The 19948-nt window shown below is 33.5% G+C and overlaps 1 protein-coding gene across 2 annotated transcripts; it reads right to left on the minus strand.

The window, feature by feature from the left end:
* Positions 1-1671: 1671 nt before the first annotated feature.
* LOC108334070 (O-fucosyltransferase 9) lies at positions 1672-14530 on the minus strand. 2 transcript variants are annotated; one of them, XM_052871312.1, is made up of 10 exons: positions 13832-14530; positions 13534-13606; positions 13224-13291; positions 12118-12206; positions 10883-10948; positions 9616-9820; positions 8400-8567; positions 6786-6953; positions 6480-6670; positions 1672-2124 (listed from the first exon to the last, which is right to left on the minus strand). In XM_052871312.1, exons 1-10 carry the CDS (start codon positions 14207-14209, stop codon positions 1965-1967), a joined length of 1566 nt encoding a protein of 521 aa, XP_052727272.1. In that variant the 5' UTR covers positions 14210-14530; the 3' UTR covers positions 1672-1964. The 2 variants fall into 2 exon arrangements, with proteins under 2 accessions (XP_052727272.1, XP_017425180.1); XM_017569691.2 differs by having other exon boundaries at positions 10883-11080.
* Positions 14531-19948: the final 5418 nt, after the last annotated feature.

Raw genomic sequence — 19948 nt, forward strand, 5'->3', positions numbered from 1 at the left:
GATTCTAACAGTAAAATAAGCTTTGAAAAGGAAAACATGCTAAAATCAAATTGTTTGGACATTCAAATGTGTGCTTGTGCAAGTGAAGATAGGAAAAACTTATAATTCTTATTTGTAAGGTGTAGAGATGAATCATCTTAGCTCTATCATATACAAAGAATATTTGGAGAACTCCCAGTGCTACAAGAAGCTAAGTTACCCACTTGGTAAAGAAAATAAAGTGCTCTTAAGAGAGATGGAGATAAAAGATAAAACAAGAAGCAACAAGTAGCATTGAACCCTAGGTCACTAGCATTCAACTCCATTGTGCCTAGTGCCAATTCACCAACAAGCCTAGATTTTTGCCTAGGGACTTCTGCGATTTCGGGGTTGGGCTTTTCATTTGCAATTATCATTCTTGGTCATTATTCTGGGCGGATTTCGTCTGATGTCTCAAGTGGAAATAGCATAAGGGCAATCTAGAAAAAGAACCTGGAGGAGGATAATTTTTTTTTGGAAAAATGGACAGGTGTCAAGTAATCCTATGATTGTGGGCAATAAAAAAAGTGCAAGGATAAGGATGGTCAATTCACTCATGAATGATTGCTACACAATTTCACTCTCGCAACCTCTGCGTAAAGACATAACTGATTTTATTAAACAATGTCTCATTTGTCAGCAGGCTAAGTCTTCAATACACTACCTTTAGGGTTGTTGCATCCTCTCCCAATCCCAAGATATATTTGAGATGATATTGTGATGGATTTCATTATGGAACTACCCAATACTCGTGGTTATACAATGATCATGGTAGTGGTCGATCGACTTTCTAAGTATGTTCATTTTGCTCCTCTAAAAACATATTACACTAGTGATCAAGTGGCTGATTTCTTCATGTAAACAGTGGTGAAATTGCATGAATTTTCCAAGTCTATTGTATATGATAGAGACAGCTTTTATGAGTCAATTCTAAACACAACTCTTTTGGTTGAGTGACACTTCTTTGGTTATAAGCACAGCATACTATCCCTAATTTGAAGTTGTCAATCGTTGTTTGAAAATGTATTTATGTTATTTTGCTTATGACAATCCAAAGATATACCTGAAATTATTATCTTGAGTTGAATTTTGGTATAATAATTCATACCACCTCAGTACGAGTATGATGCCGTAACCCAAGGTTATGATCCTCCTAAGATTGACAAGTATGTTACATATATGAAGGATTCTCTTACTTTGTAGGAGCTATTGCAACAATATGAGGTTGTTTTGCATCAATTAAAAGACAATTTGCATAAAGCCCAACAATATATGAAGAAAAAAGTAGGTAAGAGGAGACATCGTATGGATATCAAAGTGGAATAACGATGTGCCTAATTTATCACAGTTTTTTTTTATATTAATACAAAGACATTTGTAATGGAAAAAGAATAAACAATTATACACTAATTTATACACTAACAACTCAATTACATCAACTTACACATTTTTTATCTCGTTTCTCATTTTATTTCCATCAGGCTTGTGTTTTGTAGGTTTATGCTCTAATTTTGGATTTATCCAAAATTGTTACCAGTAAAAATGTTTTGTTTGGGTGCAACCTCTTAGCCTAACAATTTGGTTTAACCTGTTAAATGCAATTGATAAGAATGGACTAAGAATTGTAGACTATTTCTACAATTGACATGGGAATGAGCCATCTGGGCGCAGAATTGCCACCCGTTGATATTTATTTATGATTTGCTACACGAAGCAGCTTGGTTTAGTGAACTAAATTGTGACAGCTCACAATAATGACGTGCAAGTCTATCTGGTTTACATTGATCTCATGTACAATGAATTCCGTGTACAATATACAATAATTATGATTATGATTTCACAGCTAACTTCAACTAGTAAAAAAAGATAATGGTACAAAATAAATTACAAGTATTGAACAATTTGATCTCCTAAAGACAATTCCTCTACATTTATAGCTTCGTATATTACGTCTTGTTAGCATTTTCGATTTTTAGTACTGGCTGTTTACACATGCAATCTGGCATGGGAAAAGTATATACAGATCCACCAGCCTTTTTTAACTCGGTTCCCTTTAGATCACTATGACGAAGCATGTCTTTCATTTGCTGCTTGAATTCTTTCCATCTGCCAAATCAGTAAAAACGTTCCAGTAACAAACTTTATAATGAGTACAGAAACTTGTTAGCAAAAATGACACAAAAATGATCTGAATAGCTTCTGCACATTTTCATTGAATTGAATAGGCTATTAAATAGCCGTAAATAACTAACCAAAGACTAACAAAGTGCATTGCAACAGAAAAAATATTCAGCAACAGAAAAATAAAACTTAAACAAATTTTCAAATAACTCTTAAATTTAAGTTTATTCTAACAAAACTCTCCTATTAGCAAGAAGTGATTTTGTGAACATGCCAGCAATTTGCTCTGACCTTCCTAAATGTTCTAACTCCATGCTTCCTTCCTTTATTTTTTTCTAGGATAAAATGAAACTGGACATCAATGTGTTTACTTCTTTCATAATTGACAAGGTTCTTTGCTAGCTCAATGGCCGATTTGTTGTCCACTTGGATCACAATCCTTTCATTCCATGCTTAAGGGGCATGTTTTAAGTCATAAAGTACCTTCTTCAATCTCAGCACTTTCTTTTCTTCTCCTCTTCGCATGTAGCCGAGTAGTTATTCAACATATACCTTCTCTTTTAGAACTCCATTAAGAAGTGTCGACTTCACATCCATATGTTGTATTGTCCATTTGTGTTGGGCTGCTAAGGAGGACAACAGCTATATTGCCTCCATCCTCGTCACAGGGGCAAACACATCGTCATAATCTATTCCCTTTTTTTTGTTTGTACCCCTTCACACAAGTTGGGCTTTATGTTGTTATACTTCTTCATCCGCGTTGATTTTTTTCTTATAAACCCATTTTACACCAATGGACCGAGCTCCTTTTTGTAGATTGGTTAGCTCCCATGCATTATTCCGTTCTATTGCTCCAATATCTTCATCCATTGCCTTCTTCCACTTGTCATCTTGCACGACCTCTTCAAAGCTCAAATCTTTTACACCTGCAAGGAGACATACAACATGTACTTCGTCAATGGAATTGTATATATCCTGCAGACTTCGGGTTCTGGGTTGTAAAGATTCATTTTCTTCATCAAAGTTCTCATTATTTCTCCCAGCACTGGATTCTGAGCTTCTACCACCAGTTTTCAGGCTCTTGCTTTCATTTTCCAAGCTCTCTCTTCTGTGTTTCGAGCTTCCCATAGACTTCTCCTTCATGTTGTCCCAACTCCATTTGTTCTTCTTATCATCTGAACATCTCAACTTACAAGGACCTTGTTTGTTATTGGGTTAAACAACTTATACGCTTTCCCTTTTTCATCATACCCAATAAAAACATACTTCTTATTCCTATCTATTCTAATTTTCTTGTTGTGTCTTCTCATTTAACTTATGTGGGCATCTATTCTGCACATAAATAGCACATTGTACTACTTCTACCTAAACTTCTCTGGCATATTTTTGTTTTTGAGCATGGTCCGAACCATATCAAGAATGGTTCGATTTTTTCTCTCCGCCACACCATTTTGTTATGGCGATACGAATCTGTCAAATATCGCTCTATGGCGTGCTCCTTCCTTGCAGTACTTCATGAACTCTTGTGACATGAACTCGCCTCCTTTGTCAAAGTGAACAACTTTTATGTGCTTGTCAGTCTCCGTCTTAACTATCATTCTAAACTTTTTAAATACCTCAAACACCTCGGACTTCTTCCATAAGAAATACACCTTATGTCTTCCGTAAAATTTCATCCACAAATGAGATAAAGTACTTCTTACTACTGAAGAACTCAGGAGTAATCGATCCACATAGGTCGGTATGGATCAATCTGAGTTGTTCCTTCGCTTGGTACTCGGCTATCTTTGGAAAATTTGCATTGGATGTTTTCCAAGTACACATTTCTCACATAACTTTTTGTCAAACTCTGTCGTGCACCAATTCTTTCTTCGACAGCTTGGCCGAAACGAAAATGCCACACCATAGCTTCATCATTTACATCAAGCTTTAGACACTTCTTTTGTAGTATGTTCAACTACAACTTGTACAGTTTGTTCTCTCTCATTTCTACTCGAGAAATCAAGCGACCGCTTTATCTTTTAAGTATAGTATTTGGTCCTTCATAAAAACTGAGTTGCCCTTCTCCATCATTTGGCCCATGCTCAGTATATTACTTTTGAGATTGGGTACATAGTACACATCTTTTATCCCTCCAACTCGACCCTTCTTGTTTAGATATTGAATTATTCCTTGCCCTTTCACTACCACCTTGGAGTCATCTCCAAATGGTATGTGTCCAGCCTCAACCTTGGAGAGCTCTTTGAACAAACTCTCATCACTGCACATATGATTACTCGCCCTTTATCCAGATACCAAACCAAATTTTTTGAACAACTCAGACTAAGCTCGAGATCTGATTTCTATTTGAACATAACTTGACTTCTGATCTCCTTGATATCATATAGCTTGGACTCAGCTCAGCATTCAATCTCCAACTCGGTAGCTTAGTGTCCGATCTCCAGCTCAGTAGCTCAGCGTTCGAGCTCCTTGACATCATCAAAATTCCTATTTCTTCATCAACTTCTTCAGTAAGGAAATTTCTCTCGTTCTTTCTCTCAGTCTGACAGTACTTTGCAATGTGATTGGCCTTACCACAGTTATAGCATTTTGCTGATCTACACTCATTTGCAGTGGCCGTGTTTGGCACACTTAAAACACTCAACTCGAGAGTTACTTGATCGGCCTCCTCGGCCTCTCCCTTGTCCACGGCCACACTAGTTATGCAGAGTGGTCTGATATTTGCTGTCTTCAAAATCACCTTGGCCTCGTCCTCCTCATCCTCGGCTATCTCAGTCTCTTCCACCAAGACCTCGGTCTTTAGTGTTTTGAGCTCCTCCCTTCAGGTCAAGCTTTGCTTGAAGTGCTTGATCGAGTGCCTCTTACTTCTTCCTTCTCTGCTACTTGTGAACCTCAACCCGGCAAGCTCTTCAACTGAGGGTGTTGACAAGTCCTTGAACTCCTTGATGGCACAGACTATGTTCTCAAAGTCATTTGTTAATGACCTTAGAATCTTTTCCACAACCCGGCTGGTAGGCAACGGTTCTCCATTTCTATCAACTTGATTTTCCATAGTCTCCACCCGAGTTATGTTCTCGACTACTTGTTCTCTCTCTTCCATTCTCAAGTTTTCAAACTTGTTTCTGAGAGTTTGAAGTCGGACTTGCTTAACTCAGTCATCCCCTTTGTATGCCTTCTCCAGGATCTCCCACACTTCTTTGAAGATGTAGCGTTTTCTATCTTCTCAAAGCTAGACTCATCCACATCTTAGTACAATACGTACAAAGCTGATTTGTCCTTTACTCGCGTTTAATTACGTCTTGGGATCCAATAAGAGCTTGTAGACTCCAGTTATTATAGTTGGCTTTCTTTGTCAACTACGGCAAGGACACATTGTTTCCAAGACTAACCATCTCACTCTTTCTTCCTCAAACACTCAAGCAAACTTGCTCTCTTTTTTTCACTTAGACACTCAGGCTCTCAAGCTCTGATGCCAATTTGTTAGCAAAAATGACACAAAATAATCTGAATAGCTTCTACACATTTTCATTGAATTGAATAGGCTATTAAATAGTCGTAAATAACCAACCAAATACCAACAAAGTACATAGCAACACAAAAATAAAACTTAAACGTATTTTCAAATAACTACTAAATTTAAGTTTATTCTAACAAAACTATCCAAGTATCGAATATAGGGTAAGAATCTGATGGGTGGACGGGAGCTGGGTAGAATAATAACATCAACATTTCATACGAGAGAATATATGATAAAGAAAATTTATGTGTCTATTTGAAAACTAATATAAATAGTCACAAAGCAGACAAATCTAAAAGGCGGAACTCTTGGTCGTCCTACTAACGAAAATGATTGAGCTGATCTTTCATCATTGTTTGCTGAACTTCGTGTCCAATGTAGGGCTTTATTCCCTTATTAGATTTAGCTCAATGTATTTTAGACGAATAATTATTGATATAGGTCTGTATAATATAAATACATTTAGTACAGTTATTATAAGAAAGAATATTCATTATTTCCTCTTTCATGTGTACATTATATAGAGATTAATGATGCACTTATGCTTTAATTTGACTGATACTTTAGGATACTTCACCTATACTTACCAATGAAATATTTAATTTATAAAACACTACTACTTTTAGTATAACGTATCACATATTATTTTCAAAATAAGCATACGTATTTGATACACGTATCGTATCTGTGAATCATAATCAAATATATATGTAATTTTCCTCTTATTAGGATAATTACATTCTAGACAAATAAACTTCATCTCCTAATTAACTACTTTATTGCTTGAATAAAAAAGCAATTGCAAAAGCAAATATAATTGTACCTTATATTAGGATTGTCGAACAATAGAGCTAATTTTCTCTTGTCAGGTTTTACTGTCTTCGCATGCCCCCCATACATATAGCGCCTGTGACCCATCAAGAAATGGGGAAAATTCCCACCCTGGGTTGTAACAAATACTTCACTATGAAGGCAAACAGTATAATCAAGAGCAGCCAACCTAGTCGAATGCCCCTACATCATAAACATGCATTACAGAAATTATTTTTTTTCCTTGAATCACCTTTCATTGCAATAAAGAATAAAATGATTTTGTGCTGTCTTAAACAACTATAGATTGCTTAAATACCATAAATTGAGCAAGCTCTTCTGGTGTTGCCAGTGTATTCTTGGTTTGTAATCGTGGAAACATCTGTTTAAGTGGTGCCATGTACTTTTGTTCTTTATAAATTTTTCCTGCTGCAACATATACTGAGGTTGTGTTATCAAAACCCATGCCTCTAAGCATCAATCCCACCTACATCATCAAACAAAATGAGGCATGAAAACTATAAGCTACGATCCATTTTCATTTCATATGGTATCACTTGTAGACTATAACTCAGTTTCTTTTTTCTAATTCATACTTTATAGCTTTGATAGGTAATAATACTTTTATTTGGTTTATTTCCTTTTAATGTGATTTGATGGTGTGGCAATGCACAATCATTAAAGTAGGGTGGTAGAGAGGTTGTTTACAGCTTTTTAATTTCCTCCGTGTGATTTGTAACTGCCCAATGCATACATGTGGTGGTTGCTTATTGGAAGTGGCAGATTACCACCAAAATATTGTTTCTCTAACAATCCCATTTCCAATACTCTTATCCTTGAACACTGGGAATCATTCCAACCTCTTAATTCCATTGTCCAATGGTTCTCTATATTCTGGGAATGTACTGTCCCCGGATATTGTCAATTAGTATCAGAGTTTAGGTCCTCGAGCTCATACCATGTCAGATCCGACAAGGAGTCAGCTTAGTATTCAAGCGGTGAAAAAATGCTCTTTTAACAGAGAAGATCTATGAGTCCAATGCAGAAATGCAAGAAAAATTGGAACAAGTAACCACTTGTCACTTGAAGCTCTAACTAATGTTCACTAATCATGAGAACCTCTTTCAGCAAGAGGTTTCGTCAACTACTGACCTAGACATGCCCCAAACGAGAATCTGTGATGAAATTTATCCCCGAGAAACAATTATCTCCTGCACAAAAACAATTATCCAACTACAACTTCAAAGACTGAATTTCCCTATGTTCAATGGTTGGCAAGTTAAAGAATGGCTATACAAGTACAGCAAGGTATTTGGGTTTAAGTCCCCAACCACTGGTATAAACCGCAACGGATCCACACCAAGATCCTGAGTCAACTGTATAAAAGAAATTGGCCTTTAAAGATTAAACTAAAGCATTTAACGCATTTCAAATAAGTTATATTGTGTTGCATCATAGATGAAGTGGAAGAACCAACTATATCAAGGATGACATCAAAACATTATTAACAAAAAAAAAGCTATTTTATTGTGTTGTGTTATGTAAATGTAATGTTCAATACATTTTTATTTGCATTTAAAAGTTTCTATTTTCTATGTGCATGTTGATTGGATTTATATATGTTAGAATTTGTTTTATTTCTGTTAGAATCATTGTTTTTTATTAGTTATAATTATTGTGAATAATGGGGATATCCCTGAATCATAGGGATCTAGTTGTCTAGGAGTTATTATTCTGCTTCCAAAAATAGCTTCCCAGACTTGTATATATGGATTGTATTTTCAACATAATAAATATATAAGATTTTATCCTAAATTATGAGATTATATCAGAGCTCTCAAATTCTGGGAGCCGTCTCTGACCGCGCACACCAAAAATGGAAACGATGAAGATGAAGAACTCCTACCAAGGACAAGAGTCTGTAACTGCATACCTCCAATGGAGTCAACGGGCATCTTCCATCAATACGATTAGCACCAGGCTTTATTATCCTATGCTTTCTTTTGAATTTACCTCGCCAACTCCTTTCACGTGCAATATCCATTTCATGTTTCTCCTCCTCCCCTCCATCGTACTCACAGCATGAAAATGCAACCATATCCTTTACATATAGATAAAACAATTATAGTAAATAATATAATTACTGCAAAACTAAACAGCCAAAACACACAACACATAAAATTGACAAGAGCCTATTTATAAACAATTTGTAAAATATCACAGCAAAAAGTAAGCAATGGATATTAAATCATAGAGTTTACACATAGTCAACTCCAATCATATGAACCGATACTAAATGCTTAAATGAATTCCTTTATCTAAATATAAGGGAAAATCATAAGAATATTCTAAGTTATCCTCAACTATATTTATTTCACATCATTATCCTTCTGTGCTAGAACTCTATTCTGCAGAGGTAAACATCTTTCACCATTTCAAGAGGCTCGGTAAGAAAAATTCGACATCCCCCTATCTGCAATTTAGGAGAGCGATAGAGAACTCTCATGCAGGCTTATTCATTGCTCAGAACAGCGTATCTACAAGAGAGTGATGCAGGCAAGTCTTCTGGTATTTGATGGTGTGCAGAGACCATTATATGCCTCCTGGATCTGATTTTGTTTAATTCATTGAACACACCAGAGGAATTTCAGAGAAGATTCAGAAATTTAAGACTCTATATGAGCTCATTTGAGCAGTTTTCTAAGACAAGACATTGGTGCAGTTTTCGTTATGCTTGGTTTGTGCTTAGCATTCCGTGAATGGAAAAATGAATATTCCAGGCACACAGAAGAGTTTGCCCAATTTATAGAAAATTGTCCGACAAAAGGCTTCTGGTGCAACATGTAGTTTGAACATGCGGGACAAGGCTCTCAATATCAATCGATGTAGAACCAAGGGGTAAAACACGGGAAACTCAAAAGTTCACAGCCTGTTTATCAATAATTGGCAAAAGAGACCAGTATCAAGTGATCAATAAGGTTTTAATAAGTCATAATTGGAAAGTAGGTATATAGTCAGCCTTGCTTCAAATATCAAAGCTAAAATATAGCAATATATCTACGGGTGAGGTAAAATCCTTAAACTATCTAAAGTGTAATACTGAATCTAGTAAATCAAACAACATAAGTACAGAGACACTAGAAAAACACCTCCTCGAAACGAAGATGCACCGAAACATATTTTCCTCCACTTTGGGAGCTAAGTTTAATCATCCTCTCAACCATGCTTTCTGCAAGTGCTTGTATAGGCTCAGAAAATCTAAGAGCTCCAAAGTTGGCAAAGCACCTAAGGCGTTGGATTTTTGAGGGTACTGCTTGAGCTAATCTGTTGGAGAAAGGTGCAATGCGAACAGCCCTGCGACAAGCATGAGCAAATTCCTCTTAGGAGCCATACACAATACATGGCAAACTGCCTGTATGAAATGAAGAACAGCGATCATAATAATAATAAAAAGTCAGAACAAATTCAACGACTTTTTAAGCAAGTAGATTTAAAAATCAACTACTCAAACTTTCATATAACGTTATTGTACTGTGTATCTACTTTTATGTTTTAAATGTGTGTTTGCATAAGCCTAAGTGATTCCAGATTTCAGAAGAGATTATCACAATGTAATCAGAAAATTGTTTGACAGAAAAATATTCATCAAACCAGAGTGAGACCAAGATGACAAAGAACCAAATTATAGAACAATTCAGGCACATCTATCAAAAGAATCAACATTATGTGCCAATACCTAAGTGTATGGTCCCTTATGTCTTTTTCTTATATATACTGTAAGAATGAGTTGTGTACAGCATGCTAATAAAAAATGCAACAAAAAGTCAGTGAGGTAGTAGTATTACTATATATGGCTACCAAGTCAACAGGGACACTGTACAGTAATTAGCTGTTACTTGTTGGGGACCAAAAATTAGGTATTTATTTTTATTGTTTGGGATTTTATTTACAATAATGAATTTGAAGAGTTCCCAATTTTCCTGTGATGACACATACAATTTAAGAAGTCAATGATTCCAAAATCAAAGTATCAGTGAATAAAGAGATTTGATCAATGAAAACTCAAGCAGCCAAACATGTGATGAAATTATTTTTCAGTAGTGAACAATACATAGGCTTCTATCTTATTTGGCTTCCATTCTACATCTTTATCATGTGAAAAAGTACGTTAATTACTGTTGAGAATAACCGAACTTAATGGAAAAGACTACAAAAATTTAAAAACAACAGAAGAATTGGAAGTTGTTAGATATATTAGATTATTAGATATCTTAGATAGATATTTTATCTTTATCTTTTATCTTCAGTTACTTTATTATTATTCTTCATTTGTATTTTGCACTTAGCCCATATTTACATTACTCAATAGAAGCCAACCAATGGTGAGGAAACAAAAGAAGATTAAAAGGCACACACCCCATTTCCAAAAGCTGAGGAAGGACCTTCTGAAGATAGTGAGCTGAACTGGACCAACCTTTTACCCTAAGATTGACAATATTACTTATGTTATTGTCAAATCGTTCGAGTACATCAACAGGGAGTTCTTTGACCACATGCACATGATTTCCAAGTGATTGTATGAAGAAATTTTCATCAAAAATGTCACCAAAATAGCTGCCATATATCAAGAAGAAGCATAAATTTTCAAAATTATAACACACCAATAACATCACTAAGTAATAGAATTATAAGAAACTAAAATGAGAGAAAATATGAGAACTTTTGCAGGTATATCATATTCTGATCTCATAAATAATGACACCAGTGCATATATACAGAGAAGCTCTAACAGAATTTTTTTAAGCTGGCTACAATTAACGAAAATTTAACTAACTAAGAACAATTAACAACAATTTAACTAACTGAGAAACTAACTTTGCTGAGCTGCCAATTACTAACAACAGCTTTAATAAACAAACTATGCTGAATTGGCAGATAGCCAGTCAGCTTACAACATAAAGAAGAATAACTCTTTTACTCTTATAGAATGGGTTATAAAATTACCTTTCCATTAACTTTAATAATACAAGATATATATACATATTATATTATATATATAGAGAGAGAATAAAAGAAAGTTCAAATAGATTATTATGAAACTAAATGACTCTGTTCACCAGTGTTGCATTTTAGGTGTATCACTCATAAGTTATGTACAAAAATAAGTCCAGTCATTGTATTTGAAAGTAGTTCCTAAAAATGATTTACAAAAGCCACAACTAACCACTGTCCCGTTCTAGAAAAACAGAAGGATACCGTATGTCATACCTAACCTCAAAACCTAAATAATGGTTCAAGATATTCTTTCAGGCCTTCTCTGAGATGTCTGGTATTAGTTGACTAATTCCTTACTATGCATAATACAACCCTTAAATTTAAAGCCCAATCCAAAGCTTTCATCATCTGAACTAAATTTCTGATCGGATATCCTATCTGACTTGTCCTGCTTGCCAGTCATATAAATGGTCGGCACAGAGAACATAATAAATGAAACATTGACCATTTTCCAAATTCAGATACCTAGTATGTAAATAATATAGTTATAAAAAAAGTGTTAGGAATGAGATTTAACAGCCACTAAACATGCATAAATTAAGCAACCACCAAAATTATGTCACCAATTTTAAAATTAAGCATAAAAAAGCAATTACCTTGAGTCTCGCCATACACTATTTAAATGAAATATAGGAATAAGAAGAGTTGCATTTAGTAGTCCAGCCACAGCAACAGCGTCACATATCTGCATAAAGATTAGTGTAATAATAAGTCCCAAAACAATAAGGACATATGATGCAAAGTACATAGCAATTTGCAGTATCAATGTCCTTCATCTAAATTCATTAACTGGGTTAGTCTGACAGTATATCACAATTCAGAGCAAAATAAAACCAAGACAAACACTAGGAGAAAAATATACACCAACCTCATAAAGCCCTCTAGATATAACTCATTAGTTACCCATTTACAAAACAAATTATTGTTGAAGAAAATCACCATTAACAGCACTCCAATCCCTCCCACCAACATGATTCAAATTCCCTTGCACCCATTCCCAAGGGACTTATTGCATGTTTAATATACAGAATGGTGATTCCATGTGATGAAAATGGAATGACATGACCACTTCCATTTTCCAGTACAGTTTGCTACATGCAAGCAAAAAAAAAACCAAGAAACATTCAGGTTTATTTATTTATTATTTATTTGCACGCAAACTATTTTGCAGAAAAGCAATATTATTATTTGTGAGGATGAGTTTATAACTCTTTTTTACTAAATAATTCTCTAGTATTAAATATAATAGAATGACAGTTATAACTAACTCCTCTTGACGTCTTTTGAACAATTCAGCTTCATATATACAAATTGTTACAAAAGGACTCAGAGTTAATAGTAATTGTCCAACCAAGGCAGTTACAAATAGACTCCAGGAATTCTACTACAGTTAATACTAGAGAATTATTTAGTACAATAGGTAGAGGGAAGAAAGTTGAAGTGTTCGAAGTCATTTTATAAAATTGAACGATTTTTCTCCGTTCTTAGAGTAATGAAGAATCTCAATCCTATCTCTGAATGAGGTAATGCTATTCTATTGCTTCATTTATGGTTCTATATAATGAGACCTAGATTTGAATTAACCTTCCATGATTATTTTTTTCAGCATTTCCTCATTACATGAAATGGAATCACCATTCCCGTGTACTGAACATGATATAAGAATCCCAGATAAATAAACCGGTTTCATCAATATACATACCGACAAGCGTTGCTGATTCAATCCGCCATTTGCTTCAATTATAAGGAACCCATTTGACTTTGGCAATTCTAAGTCGAAAAAATGGAAAGAAAAGGGTAAGCAAACTCCTTCAACAAAGAGAACAAGGACACATAATAAAATAAATAATCAAGATTCTATGACTAAATCTGAAGTTGAAAATAAATTGAATGGGAGAGAGCTAAGTGCCAAAGAAACAAAATAGGCTAAAAGAGATAAGAAAAAAATTATGCAACAAACAACTAAACAAACTTTGAAGATTGGACAATTTTTCATCCAGAGTAGAAAATACCTGCTTCAGGAACACTTCTGTTAGCACAGGGCCTCCACTCTCTAAGCTCTCCACTAGTCCAGGCTTTCACCAACTGCATGATTTCCATCTCAGATTCTCAGTCAATTAGTTCCAGTCGCAAAAACAGAATAAGAATAGATTAATCATCAATGACAACAAAAACAGCACAGCACAGACCAATCTCTTTTACAGCAATGGTAAGAATCATGGGAATTAGTTGTTTTCAATTTCAAACGTGGAATGACGTAACAGGACAGTACTGCAGGAAGAAGGAAAAGGCGGAAAAGAGATTAAGTACCACATTGCCCGTTCCATTATTAGCATTGGCAGCCTCAGCCTCCATGAAAGGCCATAGCTTTTCGAAGACCTGAGGACTCCTATAAACAGAACCTGGAGGGGCACGCTTGTGTACAAGAACGACACCATTCTTTATACTGACAACATCGAAGCTGAAGGAACCCATATACAACAACATTCCAGAAATGTACAGCAAAGGGGCAAACAGAAGCAAACCCCGCCTTCTGAAAACTGCCGACATAAGAATAAAGACCAACTTCTCCATGGAATTGCTCTCCTTAGATGAATTCCAGCTTCCGTTCTTGCTCCGACCGTGGCGGAATCGCGGCGACGACGGCGGCGAACGCGCTGCTCCGCCCAGGCGGCTGTAACCGTGCATTTGGATTTCAGTAATTGAGATCCGCCAAGGAGATACCAAATTGAGTTTCAAAAGGTTGGATTAGAAGGAGACATTGGATGAATTTAGGTGCGAGAGAATGCAGAGCGCGTGCGTGTGGTCGAAAGGGTAGAGGAAAGGAATGGCGAAAATTGGCCCTTTTTTGGTTTCCTTTACAAAAAAAAAAGGAGAAAATAATATTCCGAGAAAAGGAAAAGGGTGAGTTTGTCGGTGAAGAATGAGCGAGAAAGGAGGTAGCGATGATGATAGTGGTGGGGAAGAAAGAGCCTGCTGTTGGTCCTGTGTTTGAAGGAAGGGAGGGAGCACTAAAGATGATCACGTGCAACGTTCGTGCTTGCGTGTCCATTTTAGAAACACACCTCATCATGCATCATGCATCATGCATCATGCATCATGCATCATGTAGCACAACAATCACCTTCACTTATTAAACATTTAGTCAAACTCTGATAAACTTTAATTACTTAAATAAGCCAATTCCATGCTTCACTGATTAAGACCATTAAAAACTTATAAGACTTCCTTTATTAAAATTAATGGTTTTTTGTTATTTATATATCTATTGTAGAAACAGACAAAAAAATAAAACATTGATCACAATGTTTTTTTTTAATGTAAAAGTTAAAGTATAAGGAGCATCCATCCCTGTTTCTGCCACTAATATCCTATAGATGATAATACACAAGAAATTTATTTATTACCCACGAATTAAAATTTGTAGGTAACTTCACGCTCCTTTAATATTAACTTTCAGTTTAGCCTCCTTCACTTCAGTTCAAGGAATAGACCTCATAGAGTAGAGTCTACTGTTTCTGCTTAAAAAGAAGGAAAAAATATAATAATCATCAACATGCATCCATATACAAAATTTATAATATTAACATACAATATTTTAATTTTTAACATACAATTATATAAAGAAATTATAATAATTAACCATCTTGCTAATAAATTTCTCTTATGACAATTCAAATCCTCCAATTATGACAAGGGATAAATATATATATTTTGATCAATCAAGTTTATAAAATTCTCTTAAAAAATTACTAATTTGTATTAGTGTATTTAAATATCACATTAAACCAAACACACTGTTATTCATGAAATTAAACAAATAATAAATCAATTAGAATTAATGGTTAATACAATATAGAAAATAAGACTCTAAAAAATAAACGTATACAAATAAAGAACACTGTGATCCTGAGAGTCTTACCATAAACATTTTAATCAATTTATTTATTTAATGTGAATAAGAAAATATAACCCTATGATCAAATCAAATTAAGATAAACTGCCACTTTCTGCACTTCTCTTTTTTCTTCCTACACCCCATAAATTATAATATCTCCATTTTACCCTTTATTAAAAAATATTAAAAACCTTAAAATCTTAATTTCACATTCCCTTTCCTTTCTTGAGCCACGAAATGAAAATATTAAAAAACCCTCAAAACCTTAATTTTACGTTCCCTTTCTTTTCTTGTGTCATGAAATGCCCTACACCTTTTTTAGTGTTTTACCCTGCACCTCAGTTTTTCACTGCACCTCAAAGTTTTTCACTTTGCAACTCTAATTTTCTAAAATATCCTCTAATTAATGAGGTGGTTATCATTAATTAATTTTGTATTGTTGAGAATTTATGTGCATTGAATGAAGCATTGACTACACTCCATTTCCCCTCTTACGAAACCCATTTCATTTTAAAAACCCTATTTCCCCTATTAGGAAACATACATCCAATTTTATTTCATCTGTTAAGAAAACATCCACCCTATTTGCATCCATTTGAATCAACTCATCTCATCTCTTCTCTTTAGTTAAGTGTGTGTTATCTTCATCCGAGGTTGTGATTTTCGGATGTTTATATCCAATTCATGTTTGATGTGTGCTTTGTTATATAAATGTTTAATTATATTAGTTATTTAATTATTTTATTCGTTTATAGTTATTTTTAAATTTATGTATCAATTTGTATGAATTTATAATTTAATTAAATAATTTTTAATTGCTAAAAAATAATTTGTATGAATTTATTAGATTTAATAAAAAAAAATTTTGAAAAAATAAAATTTTGAAAATGTGTGTATCGGATATGAAAATTTGAAAGAGAGTTTATCGGATAAACAAAGAATTGGATATGGAGATTCGATTTTGTTTTATAAATATTTAATTATATTATTTATTTAATTATTTTATTAGTTTATAATTATTTTTAAATTTATGTATCAAATAAATTTATAATTTAATTAGATAAACAAATAATCGGATATGAAGATCCAATGCGATTATGTTGTGTCGTTTGTGGTTACTTCATATCATGCGTTTGTGTTTTTGCTCCATGTGCTATTTTTCTTTTATATTTCTTTTATTAATGATTTGGTGCATGTGTTTTTTCTTAATGTTGCTTTATTAATATTATTTAACAAAATTTATATTTTTTTTATAAAAAAATAAATAAAACCAGTTAACTTAATTTTTATAATTACTAAATTTTGTTAATATAAACAATACATTTTAAATTTTAATTTTTATAATATAAAAAATGTATATTTATAGTTATTTAAATTATTTGTAAGTTGGTTATATTATTAATAAATTTTTAATTTATATTATTAGTTTATGATTTTATAATTTAATTATAAATATTTAATTATTGTATTAGTTTTTTATTTTGTTAAAATTTTTGTATAAAATAAATTTTTAATTTTTGTTTAATTTATTAAAAAAGTTTGGTATTTAAAATTGATATGAATACAAGATAAGATCTCAAAAGATGATTATGAGACAAATTTATATCTCAAAGAAGATAAGCAAATGAATGCAAATCACTCTTATATTCATTCAATCAAAGATGCATATAAAAGGAGACCATTAGGTTGCTTATATACCTTAAGGATGAAGTAAATGAAGAGAATTAAAGGATGTGGAACTTAAAAAGCCTTTAAGTCTGGACCAGCAGCACCTCATGGTGATCTTAGTCCCACATCTCTCAATTCTTCCACTTCTTAAGTGTTTATAAGCTTCTTAACTAATCTAAAAATTAAAATTAAAAATATACATGTGTGCATTACAAGTAGCTTAAATATTTTTTTGGAAAATATCTTTCAAAAGATTTGTTTTGAAAAAAAAATTATATTCCAAAATGGTTGTTCAGAAAGGTATTGCTAGATCTAGAAATATTTTCTGTAATATTCATTTATGAAAACATTTTTATATTCCACTTCCTGAAATACCTTTCAAATTAGTGGTTTTTGAATATAAAAGAAAAATTACATTTCAAAATTAATGTTCCATAATTTTTTTTTCTTTTTTAAATAATCCAAACAACTTCTTCTCCATGTTTATTTTCTCCAAATTTTCTTTCTCCTCCGATCTTTCATCTCGCATCACATGTCTAGTAAGGATTTCACCTTCAATCCTACATGGCCTTTTGTAAAAGATGAAAATGAAGCAAGAGGGAAGAAGCTCCAGAGCATTTCGTGACACAAGGAAGAAAAAAAATGTGAAATTAAGGTTTTAAGGTTTTTAATTATTTTTAATAAATGATAAAATAGGATGTTATAACATATAGGATATATGAAGTAGTCACACTTAAAAAAAAGTGTTAAGACATAAATTAGCTATGATCTTTTAGGATGAAAGTCTTAACTTCTTAAATCTTATCAATTGACACCTAGCTTTTAATCATAACCAATAAAATAGTTTTGGTTTGTCTAATATAATTAATACACCTAGTGTATAACAAGTATTAAAGATGATATTTAATCATAATCAAAAAATAAGTTTTTTGATAAAGGTACAAGTCATGGTTAAAATAACCAAAAGTAGATGAGTTCAGGTCAATTGCATGCTAGAAAAGTTTAGATGAGTCCTTAGAAATGACATATATATATATATATATATATATATATATATATATATATATATATATATATATGTGTGTGTGTGTGTGTGTGTGTGTGTGTTATAAAGTATACACAAGTCTTAATGAAATGCCAAATGAATGTCATTAAGCTTAGTCAAGTCTTTAAGAAGACTAGACGAGTGCTACAATGTTCAAAGTACTCAAAAAATGCCAGATGAGTGCTACAAGGACTACAAGAAGCACTTTATCCTAATAGTTTAAATGATAGTGTGACTACTAGACATAGTTTTTAATACACATCATTATAAATAGGAGAATTTATCTTACATAATCATTGTGCATCTCAAATCAAGGCTAGAGCATCCCATGAAGTCCATTTAGCCTCCATTTTCTAGAGTTGGTCCAACCTCTCAACAAGAGATCCATCAAAAACCTCCATTCCACCATAAATATCACCAAAGCCATGTGAACCACCCGCAAATCCATGAGGTTCACCACCATCTCCATAGCTTTTGCGTCACTTCCACCTCCATAGCTTCATCTTCGTGCTTTGCCCAACCTAGCTCGAAAAGAACGTTATCAGATGGTTGATTGAAATGTCAAGCCTTAGACATGTTCTTGAGATTTCATTTCGTATTGTCTACAAATCAATAGAGAGCTAGTCCAAAATAAAACTCTAACACATAATATCATTCATCAGAAATCTTGATTTAGTATTGTCACTAATACATATATGTTTTAGGATGTAGAATCGAGGTCAACGATCCAAAGTATGGTGAGTCGTCTAGGGTTTAAAAGTTGTCCTGAAGTTCAATGTCTAACACAACCGCTCGTCCAAACCATTCAGAGGGTGTCTGCAGAAGGGACTCTGATGGCAATTCAAAAATGAATAGCACAGTAAATGTAGGTCACCTAGCTCCTTACCTAAAACTTGTATTTAAAGGTTTTAGAATGAGCTTTTGATTAGACTGACCTAATCACGACTCAATCGTGGCTAATCACACTTTACCTCTAATTTGATCAACATTAAGGCTAATTGTGCTTACTCATGCTCAATCGATTTACTTCCAAACCAATCGATTTTGTTGGTGGCTCATGAGATGGTTTGATTAAAGGTTGATTGTCCGATCAGACTGGACAATCATATGCTACAATAGATAAAGAATGTGATCCACTATCATAATTTAAAGAATGTCAATAGAAAGTCATGAAACTTTAAAAAATAGTAAGCCAATAGGCCTTAAAGCATGTAACAGTTCTTTCTGGATGTCTATGTAAGGAAACACTTCCATGCAAAAAAGAAAAAAGGGTTGTGAGACCTAATGAGCAATTTATGCATCCATGTAGAAAAGTGTCCAAAAAGTCTTATAATGTGAAGAAGTAATGTCTAGAACAAGTAGCATATAATTTCAATTTTTTAACAAAAATAGGCAAATCTAATAAGAAAATTACATGAATAGACAATTTTTTAAAAAATTACGAGAATAGGCAATTCCTACCATCCCCACACAATTTCAAATGAAGAAGTCATACACTCCCCACACGACTTTTGTTTCTATGTCGGTCAACATGCGACTTGTCATTAGGCTTTCAACGACTTCCAAATAACATTTTATGAATTGTAACCAAGTTATCATAAGTCTAGGTGGAATACATATTGTAATTGAGTTGACCTCATGGAGCTCAAAAAGGGACATGGAGAGCTCGGTGGAGCATGTGGAAAGCTCAATGGAGCATATGGTTAACTTGATGGAGTTGTTTTATAGAAATTGAAAGTTATTTTTCCCTTGGATGACTTTCTATTGAAATTAAAAGTCGTTAGCTCAATAGAGCATGTGGAAAGCTTGATATAAG

This window comes from Vigna angularis, chromosome 11 (assembly GCF_016808095.1).
Source record: "Vigna angularis cultivar LongXiaoDou No.4 chromosome 11, ASM1680809v1, whole genome shotgun sequence".
Classification (NCBI taxonomy): Eukaryota; Viridiplantae; Streptophyta; class Magnoliopsida; order Fabales; family Fabaceae; genus Vigna; species Vigna angularis.

Excerpts from the sequence above, each read along its gene's own strand:
- LOC108334070 (XM_017569691.2), bottom strand. The coding sequence starts at position 14,209 with ATGCACGGTTACAGCCGCCTGGGCGGAGCAGCGCGTTCGCCGCCGTCG. Across the intron at positions 13,292-13,533 it reads CAGAAGTGTTCCTGAAGCAG|AATTGCCAAAGTCAAATGGG; the intron begins GTATTTTCTACT and ends TTTTCGACTTAG. Across the intron at positions 11,081-12,117 it reads AGTGTATGGCGAGACTCAAG|CTATTTTGGTGACATTTTTG; the intron begins GTAATTGCTTTT and ends GATATATGGCAG.